General features: G+C 37.2%; 1 protein-coding gene across 1 annotated transcript in view; it reads left to right on the top strand.

Annotated features, from left to right (window-relative positions):
• The window catches only part of sfrp1a (secreted frizzled-related protein 1a), a 28,213-nt gene extending 15,221 nt beyond the window's left edge, over positions 1–12,992 (top strand). The window contains exons 2-4 of the mRNA XM_065250293.2: positions 3,368–4,240; positions 6,619–6,699; positions 10,880–12,992. Coding sequence (XP_065106365.1) covers positions 3,727–4,240; positions 6,619–6,699; positions 10,880–11,202 — 918 coding nt within the window. The 5' untranslated portion in view covers positions 3,368–3,726 and the 3' untranslated portion in view covers positions 11,203–12,992. The remainder of the gene's footprint in view (positions 1–3,367; positions 4,241–6,618; positions 6,700–10,879) is intronic.
• Positions 12,993–13,340: the final 348 nt, after the last annotated feature.

The raw sequence follows: 13,340 nt of genomic DNA, 5'->3' as shown, positions 1-13,340 counted from the left end.
GATTCATACTGTAAGCAGAATTGATCTTTTCCATTTGGCTCACATTTGTCATAAGTAGGTTTATGCATGCTGTCATCATATTATAATTGAAAACACACAGCAACGGAGAATCAAACAGCCAACATGTGAGCTGATTTACGCAAATCAGGTAATCACATCTGTGAGGTAAGATGATGACATCATTACTGCATGCGCCAATGGGGCCAGTAAACTGTGATGCTTATAAGCCACAATGCTAATACCTGCACATTACAGTGGAACAAGCAGTACAGGCCTCGGATTGTATCTTGATAGGAAAAGAGATTATTTTCTATGCTGTCCATGGCTTTGAGTTGTGAATGAAAAGTAACAGCTTGGTTGTTTGGCCGTTCTTCACGTTTTTCCTCCTTCTCCTTGGTGCAAATCAATCTGTCATCTTGAGCTGTGTCTAGAGAGAACATTGTGAAGGTCTGAGAGTCTGACTTTTACTTTCTGGCAAACTTTCGGAAGACACGCTGTGATGCTGGATATATCGTCTCTTCTAGGCGAAATAAGCCCCAGAAATGTAAATGGCGTTCCATAAATGCTACGGCCAATTGAACGTGGTCATGTGAAATGTTGTTTTTTGCTAAGATCAGGTTTACATATACATAACCCAGATCATCTTGAAGTGGATGAACTCACTTTACAAGATTCAAATATTTGGCTTGACAGCCTCACTAAAGATTTTATGAGTATAGTTTAACTCTCATGAATTCTTTTTTATGCAGTTGTTTTCCCTCTGCCACCTACTCATAAAGTACTTATTTGTTTATGAACAGTATGGTTGCTATGATCTTTTTTGGAAATCAAGATGACAGAGTTATAGCTATAATTCATTTGTAATTCAGATCTAGCTTCTAATGTAAAATTAAAGCTTTACAGTGTAGCCAATCCCTAAAAGGCACGTGCATGACACTCTGCTTTTACTAATTTATAGCGCTTTGACAAGTCTTAACAAAGATTAAACAACTGTTTCATGAGTCCAACTTAGTCTGATTCAAGTAACCTTTCCATTAAGGCCCAGAATCCGAATGCATGCTTAAATGTCATCTTAAATTAGTTTTCTTACAGTGAGAGTGTGCTCTAACCTGACATTCAATATGCAAAAGTCTCTAAAAACATCATTACATCTATTTCCTCATCTTAACATGAAAGTTCTGTTATCTCTTAATGTTATTTACAGTAATTGGTTCTGCAACACGTGCAGACAAGCACTCACACGTTGGTGTCAAATGAAGTCTGCAGCCTTGTGAAATCCCCAGGAGGTGTTGGGACAACATTATTTTTAATTAGGTCTTAGTCTTCAATTATATCATAGTCGAATAAAGCATGAATAAATGAGTGGTATGCATATTATTTCCCATATTTGTTTGGAAAACCACACCACATAGGTTGCAATCCACTTAATAGTTGTTTAATTAGTACTGATTGCGATTTGTTGAGTAACTAACTTCATTAAAAAGTCTTATTTTTCACACATGGGTGTGGAACTTTAAGACCAGAGACAAAGACCTCCCATTATGCAGGATCACATTCCTGCATTTAGCTATCTATTCTCGTTAAAATCAGGAAAAGTTGCTGTGTTTAGGTGCTGAGGTTAGTATAAGATTAGACCTTTCGTATACCTGAATGCGCATTTTACTGATAATGATCTCCATTGTGTCCGAGGAAACCACTTTGCATAAGGTCCAATGGGCAGTCCATACAACTAGCACAGTTTTGCTTTGTTAGTTTAAATGTTATGTTAAGAGGCCTACTGTTGGGTCACTTTTCCCCTCACAGCCATTCAATTAGCATTCATGCGGGCACCTCACAGTGTGATATTAGCTTGATCAAGTCCTTTCCCCTCTATTCCAGAAGCTATACAAATAGAAAAGGCATTCATTTATTCAGCTTAAGAGTCTCTGTAAACTCCCCGGTCAGCCGGTCGGCCAAAAAATTCTCTGGAAAGGTGCTGGCAGAAAAATGCTTTAGCTGATGGTTGTTGAGGGCTTCAGATAAGCAGCCCTCCCTTTTCCTAGAAGTGTTGCTTTTCAGCCTTTTATCATTCGTATCTGTTCACGCTCATGTAGGCCATGTCATGTTGTTTAACTTTGCACAAATGATGTGCATTCTCAGTTGACATATGTTTAGCTGTATTCTCATGACAAGTTCATATAAACAGTTTTTTTTCAGGCTGTAAGCAAATGAATAGGAGTGTGTTTGTGTTGTGTTTTATGCTATATAAATGAATGTCTTTACAAGCCTGTGATTTTAAAATACTTGGAGTACAGTACACATCAATGCATCACTCAAAGTCATCAGATAACATCAAGTATTTTGCAACAAAGTGAAAAAAAACCTTTTGCGTACGTTCTTGATTGAATACTTGTCACTTTGCACACAGCAGAAAGTTCATCCAACAATGAAAATATTTAATCATTAACTAAACATCATGCCATTACAAACCTGTATGAATTTTTCTTCAGCAGAACACACAAATATTTTTTGAAAATTGGCCCCCATTGATATGCACACAAAACATTTTTCAAAATATATTTCTTTGTGTTCCACAGAATAAAGACTCATTTAAAGGTTTTGAAAAACATGAGGGTGAAAAATGAATTTTTGGGTGAACTGTCCCTTTAATATGCTATATGTGAGGCATTTAATTAAATTTGAATAATAAATCATGACTTACTCAGTCAATGTTGTATTATCAAAGAATGTTCTTAGGACAGTTTAATGTTAAAAGAAATCACAAAAAAATATATATAACAAAATTTGTCACAACTGTCATAAGATTTATTACCAGGTAATGTCTGTAATTTAAACGAGTTAAGGCAATGTGCAGATGTTCAGCAGTACAGGTATGCCGGTTTAATTTAAATGAATTGTAATGACGTTGTGTTGTTTTTTTGGGGTAGCCTAATGATCTTTGAGTTGTCCACTTCATTATCTCGCCAATGTGATTAGCAAAACAACTGCGTGCACGAGAGCTTAACCTGTGTCGGACCATTTCACACCTTCATTTTATTGAGTCGTTGAAGCACGAACACAGAGCAAATGACGCATCATCTAATGAAATACACTGCGCGTGCTTCTTTCAAAAGTAATGCTTACGATGGTCTTTAGATTTACATGTATTGAGAAGATTACATTTCATGTAGGTTAATTATCTTTACAATCGATACATTACACGCAATTCAAAAAACTGGTAATTTCGTGGTAATGTAGATAGGTTTTACTCAAGGCAGTTTATGAGAATATGCGTAATGCAATTATGCATGAGCATCGGGTTTACTCATGAATTTCAATGGCTAGAATAACGTTATCGAAATGAAGTTATTAGGATCTGTTTCCACAGAGAGAGAGGCGGGGATATTGGCTCATTCATAGGGTCGTGAATACTTTGATTGACACACGAGAACCAAAAGGTGCAGAACGTTTCCTATTGGTCGGCGAGGCGGTCTCAATCTCCTCTTGCCTCTCAGCGCAGCGCATTTCAGGCAGCTCCGCATTGGCAACGAGCCGTGTGAGTCAGCAGCAGTTACGGACTTTCAGAGGTGGAGTTTCCACAACTTTAAAACTTTGACTTGAAAATCTTATAAATTCAGAGGTATTTGGCTTGCATTCCCTGTTTTTAGACAAAGAGGACTGCATTTCACTCAAGGCTCACCACTTTTGGGGGCTCCTTTGACTGGGAATCCTGAACAGGAATTCACAATGAATTCACTTGCATCTTTGTTTCTTTGGAGAATCATCACTTTGGTACTGCCACTGGTCTCACTGAGCCAGACATCCGAGTATGACTACCCAGGCTGGAATCCAAATTTTCCCGGCGGTGACACTTTTTATAACAAGCCTCCCCAGTGTGTGGAGATCCCGGATGACCTGAGGCTTTGTCACAATGTGGGATACGATAAGATGCTCCTGCCCAACTTACTGGAGCACGAGACTATGGCTGAGGTCAAGCAGCAGGCGGGGAGCTGGGTGCCACTGGTGCACAAAAACTGCCACCCGAACACACAGGTGTTTCTGTGTGCCCTCTTTGCCCCTGTATGCCTTGAAAGGCCCATCTACCCATGCCGGTGGCTCTGTGAAAATGTGCGGGATGGCTGCACCCCAATCATGGAGGCGTTTGGGTTCCCCTGGCCCGAGATGCTCACCTGCGAGAAGTTTCCCCAGGATGATGTGTGCATCAGTGCACCCAATACAACAGATGCATCCAAACCTACTGGTAAGTCCAAGTTTGCTAATTATGCACATGTTTGGACACATTCATGTGGGTCATAAAAACAGAGAAAGAAAATGTCATATAAATGTTTTGTGGTTTACACTGGGTTTAAAAGTAGGTTTTCAAACAAAATGCAAAGTCTGATGTAAAAAAAATCAAGAAATCGAATAAATAATTGTCTTTTAAAGAAACATTATCAGGGTAATATCTGTATATTTCAGATGAGGAAAGTATTTTGAACATTTTAAGCATTGTAAGGTTATACTGATTGCTTCAATGTCCACTGTATACATTAAGTATTACTTTACCCATTTTACAACCTTTCACCTTTTGCTGTGTGTAAGAAGTAACACCTTAACTTTTAAAGGCAGTTGCAATGTTTTTTCAGGGACCAGTGCCCATTTGGGGGTTTTCGGCTAGAGCAATCCCACCTTTTGCTGCCCCTGAGGGTTTCAAATTACCTTATGGTTTTTTGCCTATTCTTTTATTTCAGGAACATTTCTAGATAACTTGTTCATTGAAAACATATTTTCTCAGAAATGCATAATATAATAATTTTGAAAGTATTTTCTTGTTTAACAGCTGGTAGCAATTGATTTCAGAGTTAAATGAGTTCCAGAACAACACTTGGTTGTGTTCCAACAATGGACCATTACATATCTATTTATTTGCGTTTATTTTTGCATAGATAGTTTGGATAGATGGGTTTTTTTTTTTTTATTAAAATATACTGTAGGTACGCTGCAAAGTTGCAATGCATTACTGTAATACTGAGTAACCCTATTAGTTCTGTAAATGTCATTCTATTTCAATACAACATCAAAAAATCCTGCCAACCCTCCCTGCTGTGCTGCTTTGCTGTGATTGTTCACACAGCTTTTCATAAGGTAATTCAGGGAGATAATTCTTTTAGCTCAGAAAAAGAGAGATTTGAGCAGCTGCTTTTATTTAACAATGGCACCTAAGCAGAAAATTTCCTTTATCAGTCGTCATGCAATCCATGTAAAGTCACACATTCGTTAGCTCAACAGATAAACAAAAAATCTTCTTTCACTGTAAAAAAAATGCAGCAGTTTTGTCAAATCAACATATATTTTTATGTTACTTTAACTTAACAAATTAAGTCAAACAGTTTCAACTTGTAATAGGTCAAAACCTAAAATAGTAGGTTGAATTGACTTGCAATACTGTTTTAAATTCATGCTGCATTTTTTTACATTAAGAATATTTACATTCAATATTTCTGATTACTGTATTCTGGTCATGTGGAGCATATTACCAGGTAAGTCAAGGCATCTGGCTTCAGTCAAAGTTTTCCTATGGAAAGAGTTAAGCCCTATAGTTATGTATACTTATGTAGATGGCTCATAAATTATGAGGGGATTTCCATTTCCAAAGTTACAACATGGTGTTTTAGTTTGAAAAAGTATTTTCCAAAACATCATACCCCACAATGTGCCATCAGACAATGCCTGATTTTGTTTGTAACACAAAGCAGTGGGTAAAAAATCACAATGATTGTGGCATGCCAAGCATGTTAAACTTTAATACCCTATCAAGACCCTATTAAAACTCAATCAGCTGTTATCACTTGGTATCTGCATTATGGTCTGAACCCAGATACAGATACATTAGATCCTCTCTTTTATCAACACATTGTTAGCTTCAAGCTGTGTTGGGTTAAGAGAGGAAAAGATTACCTCTCTTCCTCCTCTCAACAAGGGGTTAAACCCAAACCATTTGTTCAACGTTTTCTTGAGATACCATGCTAATAATGCATGTGGAGAAAGTAACACTCTACAAGAGATATAGTTCCATTTTCAGCAAATTCACTGATAGGATGAAAATTATAATGATTATCATTTTGAATTTCAATGGCTTTTATTCAAACTTTTTTTAAAGTAAAATAAAATGCACAAGATCTTAAAAAGACTTGGCATTCAAGGGTTAATTACTCAGAATCCATGACTATAGGGGGCATCTGTGACACAATGCTTGTTTTAATTACAGTCAGCCCCAGTTTTTGGGATGTTGACCGTAGCTGTTGTCCTTTAACCTGCATAAATAACAGTAGTTTATGCACATGTGTTTCAAAGACAAGTAAAGAAAGAAACATTCATATATTTTTAATACAGCCTGACAGGCAGAGAATTAAAAAGAAATTTATTTTCAATTTGAAAGAAAAGAATCACTTATCTGTGATTAGATCCCCACTATTTGAAGTCAATTGCAAACTTTCCAAAGAGTCAGACATAAAAATTGAGACCAAACTCTGAAACAGACAAAAGAAAAAGAAAAACATTTGGTCACAATTACTGTGGATTTTGATGCCAGTCTTGAATTTCTCCATACAGCCACTGATATCATCTTTTCTGTTTCAGGACACTCTCCGGTTTGTCCTCCTTGTGACCATGAAATGAAAATGGATGCTATTCTTGAACACATCTGTGCCAGTGAATTTGGTAAGAGCATCAACACATGCATCATACTTTATACAGAAACACATACGCATGCAAAACTGCACTCACAGGCTGCACATGCCAAAATCGCAGCCCATCTTCTGTATTCTGGAAGTGAAGTTGACATGAATTTCCAAGAGAGCCAGGATTCACATTTAACAGCCAAACACACAGGCCTGAAATGAAACTGCTCACCTATTTCATGAGCTTCCCAGCGGTCCCATACAGATGGCTGCAAAGATTTTCTGTGGTTTGATGGTTTGTAATCTAAGGTGTTTGGTTTGGTGTAGTTTGCATAACCTTTAGCCATTGTCGTTGTGTTGACACTCTTTAGCCATAAATGTTAAGTGCCGCGGTGTTAATTCCATATTATGGGGCATTTTTATTTTATTCTAGCAATTTTGGAGGGACTGCATCACCGTTTTTTTATTCCGCACATATTTTTAAACTGCCAGATGCACACTTGCAATAGTTTTATAACTTGAACAGCAGCAGCAACAGAATGTTGTAACCCTTGTAAATCTCTGTCATGGCTTGAATTACCCTTTGAGAAGCCACAACTGTTTTACTAATGAATTGAGGTAATTCACAGAGGCCCTAAAGTCTTTATTTGACTGTTACTAACAGCTCTCAATTGGGATGTTTGCTGTCCTGTCTAGATGTGACAACAGCCCAGGGGTTGACCTCTGGTCAAAGTTTGACAGGTTTACCCTTTCGTCAATGTGGTTTATCAAAATAGGAATAGAAATGATTCTTTCTCATAAATATCATTTTTACTTTTTTCTTTTTACTTAGTTATCCTGCTTAGAAATATATAAAAGTTGTTATTTTTACAGTTTCAGTTCCTCTCATTATTTTGTGCTCTTCTAGCCAGTACTACAGTAGATCCTATTGGTGGTCTTTTAAAACGTTTATTAAACGAGATAGTCTTCATTGCTTGTTATTCGATTTTCAGCATGACTGAACATTTAGATTTAAGGATGGTTAACAACAATGACTGTTAAATGAGCCTGTAACTGCAACCATTAAGGCCAATCACAGCGGGAGTCACCTCAACAAAAGGGGAGCGGTGCAGGAGTGACTTCCTGCTTGCCTCTGAACAACATAACAAAAGCTGGTTTGGGTTAGCCTCTGACAAAACCATAAAGCTTCATTCAATGATTTGAAATGAGTAAACTATTTTTGGAAAGCTGCAGTCTGAGCAGCTTTATGTAAACCAACCCCACTGTCACTCTCTCTGTGACCTCTGTACTATTTCCCATCAAGGGTATTGCAGGAGGGTTCATACTCCTTAAAAGTAATTCATCAAATGTATAAAAAAGTATCTCAGTCCTTTTAGCAGCACTGTCAAATGCACATGGCTTCTTAACTTTTGTATAGCTTCCATTTGACTTAAACTGCCCCCAATTTTTATTAGGAATTGTGGAATGCAATCTTTACTCCCAAAGACTTTGATCAACAGCTTAAACTGTCATGTAAGCACAGTCATCTGTAACAGAGTAACACAAACACGGATGACTAGAATTCGCCTGAACAGCAGGAATGTTGACAAGATAGACACAAAGCATTAATAGAGGTTTACGGCCTTCCCAGCTCTCTCCTGCTCAACAAACCAACATCAGCACACTTAGTTTGCCGTCTATCTTGCGGTCAATGATCCGTGCAAGACTTTCCTGCACTAAAACTGAATATAGCACCATTTTGACCGGAGCTCACCCGGGGTCACCAGTGCCATGTTTGTAAATTGTTCCACTTCAAATTCTTCCCACTGAGTTAATGGCATCATTAGCCATTTTAGCTGTGGATCTGTCTCTTATAAAATGCTAGGTCAAAGATCAGGGACGAAAGGCTAAAAGGTTTTTATAAGAAATGTTTATCGCAAACTAATTGAACACAAATGCTTTTTCCATCCAAAGGAATCATTTAATCTTGAAAATATGCTCTCTTTGTTTATTTCATGCTTATCAAATATTTACCAGAGCTGTCAAGCTTGAAACACTTGTTCCGAGACAAAACACTATCTGCTCGGTTTGTTGTTTAGGAACAGGTCTGTACTTAGAAATAACATTATGGTTGCTGTTTAATGCATTGCAGCATATAATTAAACTTAGACATGTTAAACGCAAGTGGGTAATGTTGCAACTGCATCCACTACTGTATGTGACCGTGTACATTATCATACACGTATGCAGTAGTACGTCTGTAAACTAACTTTGCTGATATGGATTGATTTGAGATGTGGTATCCGAGTTAAAATCCCCTTGTTAACCCATATCGTCTTATTAGTTTAAAAGAGCATCTCGATTGCACAACTTGATTTACAGTATGTGTGCACTTACCCCTATATCTTTCTTATTATTCGGAAAGTGTGGCGTAAGGATAAATATAGACTGTAAAGCCACATCTAAAGGTATTTCACTGTACCCATGTCTCTGCGTTTGTATGGATTGCTGTAAATTTAAGGAAAGGTGCAAAAAGAGTTCAGCGTACTTAAAGCTGGATTTGAACCAATATAAAGCAGCAGTGGGAGGTAGGACTTTTTCCTAGTTTGACTTGATAATTCTTTAACCTTTAGGCAATTTTTTTATTTCATCAAACACTAAGCCCCTTTATAGACTTTGGATCAGGCTTTAATCCCTTCCATGTGCACTTATAATACCGGGAAGACTCTGTCGTTGTACTGAAACATTCATTACGGGTGCGATATCGGTTGTGGGTTTCTCACTGAAATTCAACCCATTTCATCATGCAGCTCTTTGAATTACTGTCTTTGGGTGCGAAAAGTATTTCTCTTAACAAGTTCTGACTTAAAAGCGGCCTCCATATGGGTCTTGATTTCAAACACGACTTTTTTGGGCAATGATGGAGCGTTATACAATTGCATGCTTCAGGCTGCAGAGGATATATAAGTCAAGGTTCAACAGGATATGGGAAGGATTTAGTTTCATTGTGGTCTGCCCACTGACAACCAGTAGAGAGCGATCAGGTTGTTAAAGCATAATTAGCCGCAAATCTCTAAACCGATGTCTGCTTTTTTGGAATCAGGATTCTAATTGGACCAAATTCTTTCTGAAGTTCAGCGGTGGGTTATTGATGTAAGATGTACAGTAACTTCACTGTAAACCCAGAACAAGACAGAAATGAAGGCAGTGTGTGATGAAACATCTATTGAAGTTTGGACCCTGGCAGGACCACCATGTGCAGTAGTTGACTTGTGCTTAGCCTGTGCATAGAAAGGTTAAAGAAATTAAGCGATTTAAAGGTTAAAGAGAGTTTACAGACAGATTAAGACAAATCTAAGAATGTGAAGTAAGATTAAAACAAAATGGTTAGCATTGGAGTTCCTCGAGTGAATAATTACTATGAAAACTTTTTAGCATAGGCTTTACAATCTAACTGGATTTCAAGTAATATGAAGCGCTGCTACATTTTGCTGTTTTTGATGTTTGATGAATGACCAGTCGAGACCACAGAGACTATTCATCTGCAGCCAATATGTCCATCAAGCAAAATTTTGACCCTTGACTAATTGCCTTAAGCTTATAACAGAGGTACTCAAAGAAACAAAACCTACAGGATCCAGTTACGTCTGGTGGGGCAGAGGGCACTGAAGCAGCAATTTGGGACATTCTTGCCCCCTGGGAAAAGCACACTCCAAAAGATTTGGTTTGCATGGATATCGCTGTTCTTACTTGAACTTGACAGAGTTTGTGACATAGAGACCACTGTCATTATGGGTTTGCCCTGAGACCATTGGCAGGAAAGAAAGGCCTGATATTGATTACACCTCCTCATTTTTTCTCCATTCCTTCATCTCTCCTTTACCCCCTACATTACTAAGCACTCTAATCTCTCTTTTATGGGGTTGGACATTTGGGACCTGCCAGCGATACCCTCTTGCAACCCAAACCTCTCATGGCCTCTCTGATCCCAGCGCATGGCCTGGGGGATTAGATGACTTTGTGTAGATTAGAAAGCTGTCTTAACTTTGCAATGTCAGGATACAAGTACATGAAAGAATATATAAAGATTTGCAATATGGTAGACCAAAACAGATATGCAGTTGGTATCTCATAGTGTCAATATAGACAACTACGTATAGAGGCTGTTGTATATACACACTCACAGATGTTATGGACAACACTGAGCTGATGGCACTTTTCTCTTTTTTCTTTATCCTCAGTCATAAAGTCCAAGATCAAGGAGGTTAAACGTGAGGGCACCGATCGCAAGGTAATCCTGCAGAAGAAGAAGAAACTCATAAAGATGGGCACTTTGAAGAAGAAAGACATGAAGAAACTTACTCTAAACCTGAAGAACGGAGCTGACTGCCCCTGCGCACAGCTAGAAAATCTCGGAAACACGTATCTGATCATGGGCCGCAAGGTGGACAAACAACACCTTATCACCGGCATTCACAAATGGGACAAATCTAGCAAAGAGTTCAAAAAGACCATGAAAAAACTCAAAAGCCACAAATGCCCTGCTTTCGAGAATGTCTTTTAGAGTTCCCACTCACTTTATGAACTTGCACATCCAGGCAACCCAAAATATTGTTTTATTTTTCAGTGTTTATATACATTATATATTTCTCATGTATTTTTATAGAGCAGTATTCAAAGTGTTTTGTCTTGGGTCTGTGCTGCTTAACAAAAGAGATAGCAAATTATACAGTAGACAAATTTTCCACATAAACCAACTGATCACTTTTGTATATATATATATCCAAACATGTAACTGTTCATAATATGTTGTAAAATGATCAGAGTTCATCTGAAATTGATTGTTGATCTTTCTTTTTTAATTATGCTTACAAAAATATAATATACACTAGATTTCCATACAACAGTACTCCATTACGTTCACAGCCTATTGGTAAAACATTTGTACAGAGAACATATCATACAAAACAAACTATTTCTTTAGATATATTTGTCATCAGTTTATGTGAATCATCTCAATTTCAATATACTGTATTTTTGCGACTATAAGTCGCATCAGTCAAAAATGTGTTTTGAATAGGAAAAAACATCACTGGACTATATGTCGCTTTTATTCAGAAAATGATTTCACAAAATCCGAGCCGCAGAACAGACATTTAATCTGTAAAGGCAAGTTATTCAACTAAACAATAGCACAGAACAGCAGGTTAAATAGGTGTCCGTACATGTTAAAGTAACATAAACAGTTATTTACATGATACACAATAGCATACAGAACATACCTGGGAGGCTGAATAGGCAAAATTAACACAACAAGCCAGTTTAAAAAGTCCTGAAGTCATTCCACATCACTGAATCCATTGAATTACATAAATACACGAGCAGCATAGAGCGGACTCTCGCGGCTGTAGACGGTAATGGTTTATATTGGTTCATATGAAATAATTTTGACATATAAGTTGCACATGACTAGAAGTTGGAGGACCAGCCAAACTATAAAAAAAAGTGTGACTTATAGTCCAGAAAATACGGTAAAGCAGTTTTCTGTATTGCAATGTGCTTTGGTCGCAGTCTTACCCAAAATCAATCAAGCTCTTTGTACAGTAATGTATAAATCTATTAAATCATAGCTACTGAGTTAATACTCAACAGTCCATCATATTTAGTGGACAAGTAAAACAGTCATTCTATATATTCATATCATTTATTGCACTGATAAAGCCATTTCATGACCAATTTCTCCAGTCCCAAATTAGTTAATTGCGTTTGTTTTATAGTATACATATACATAGACATAAAATACTTCTTTATAAATACTCATCTCATGGCAATTCATTCATATTTAAAGGGGGGCTAATTCGTATTAATTCAGGCGACCACATTCGTACATTTTTTGTACGATTTGCTTTTTCGCCAGTGACTTTAGAGTTAGGGACGGTGTTAAGGTTGGGGTTTTGTTATGTTTTAATCGTATTTTTTTGCACAATCCATTTCACACAAATTCATCAAATTACATAACAGGTAAAATACTTACGAATTCTCATGAGATCAGGCTGGAATGTTATAGGAATAAATGTCCATTTAATCAACCAACCCTTTACTGTTGAAATGTATAGCGCTGTTAAATGTTGCTGGTGAACATATTATTTTTTCTACTGCAATGCATGCCACCAGTTAAAGTACTCAGACATCTTCACTGTAATTGAAATGATCTTGTGTTGGTGTAGCACTGGTGTGGTTTCACTGTTGCTCAGTTCAGTTTTTGTTCTGTTTGTATTGTTGGCAATCATTTTGTACATAAAATTCTAGCACAAATATAAAATAAAGCGCTAAGTGTCTGTCTTCTGCACACAACATGTTATTTTCACTAACACAACCCATTTTATGCTAGTTAATCGAATTTGAACATCTTGATTGGCATGGTAACAGCATCAACACACTATTACTCATACAAGAATTCAAGTTGCATTTTTTATAACATTGTTCTAGATTGCAATGCTTGCAATGTCTTTGTAATGTTTTTATATTGCACGTAACAAAGCTAATGTTACAGAGATGTTAACAAGCTAATAATGACTTTAAAGTGCCGACGTCCCTACCCAAATCCTCGTCTTGGCATTTAAAAGGTGACTGCAAAAGGTTAAAGGAGAATAAACAAAAGTGATTGTTGTGGTAACTAGTCTAAACAGACCAATACACAAA

This window comes from Paramisgurnus dabryanus, chromosome 5 (assembly GCF_030506205.2).
Source record: "Paramisgurnus dabryanus chromosome 5, PD_genome_1.1, whole genome shotgun sequence".
Classification (NCBI taxonomy): Eukaryota; Metazoa; Chordata; class Actinopteri; order Cypriniformes; family Cobitidae; genus Paramisgurnus; species Paramisgurnus dabryanus.
This window is presented reverse-complemented; position numbering and strand designations above follow the sequence as displayed.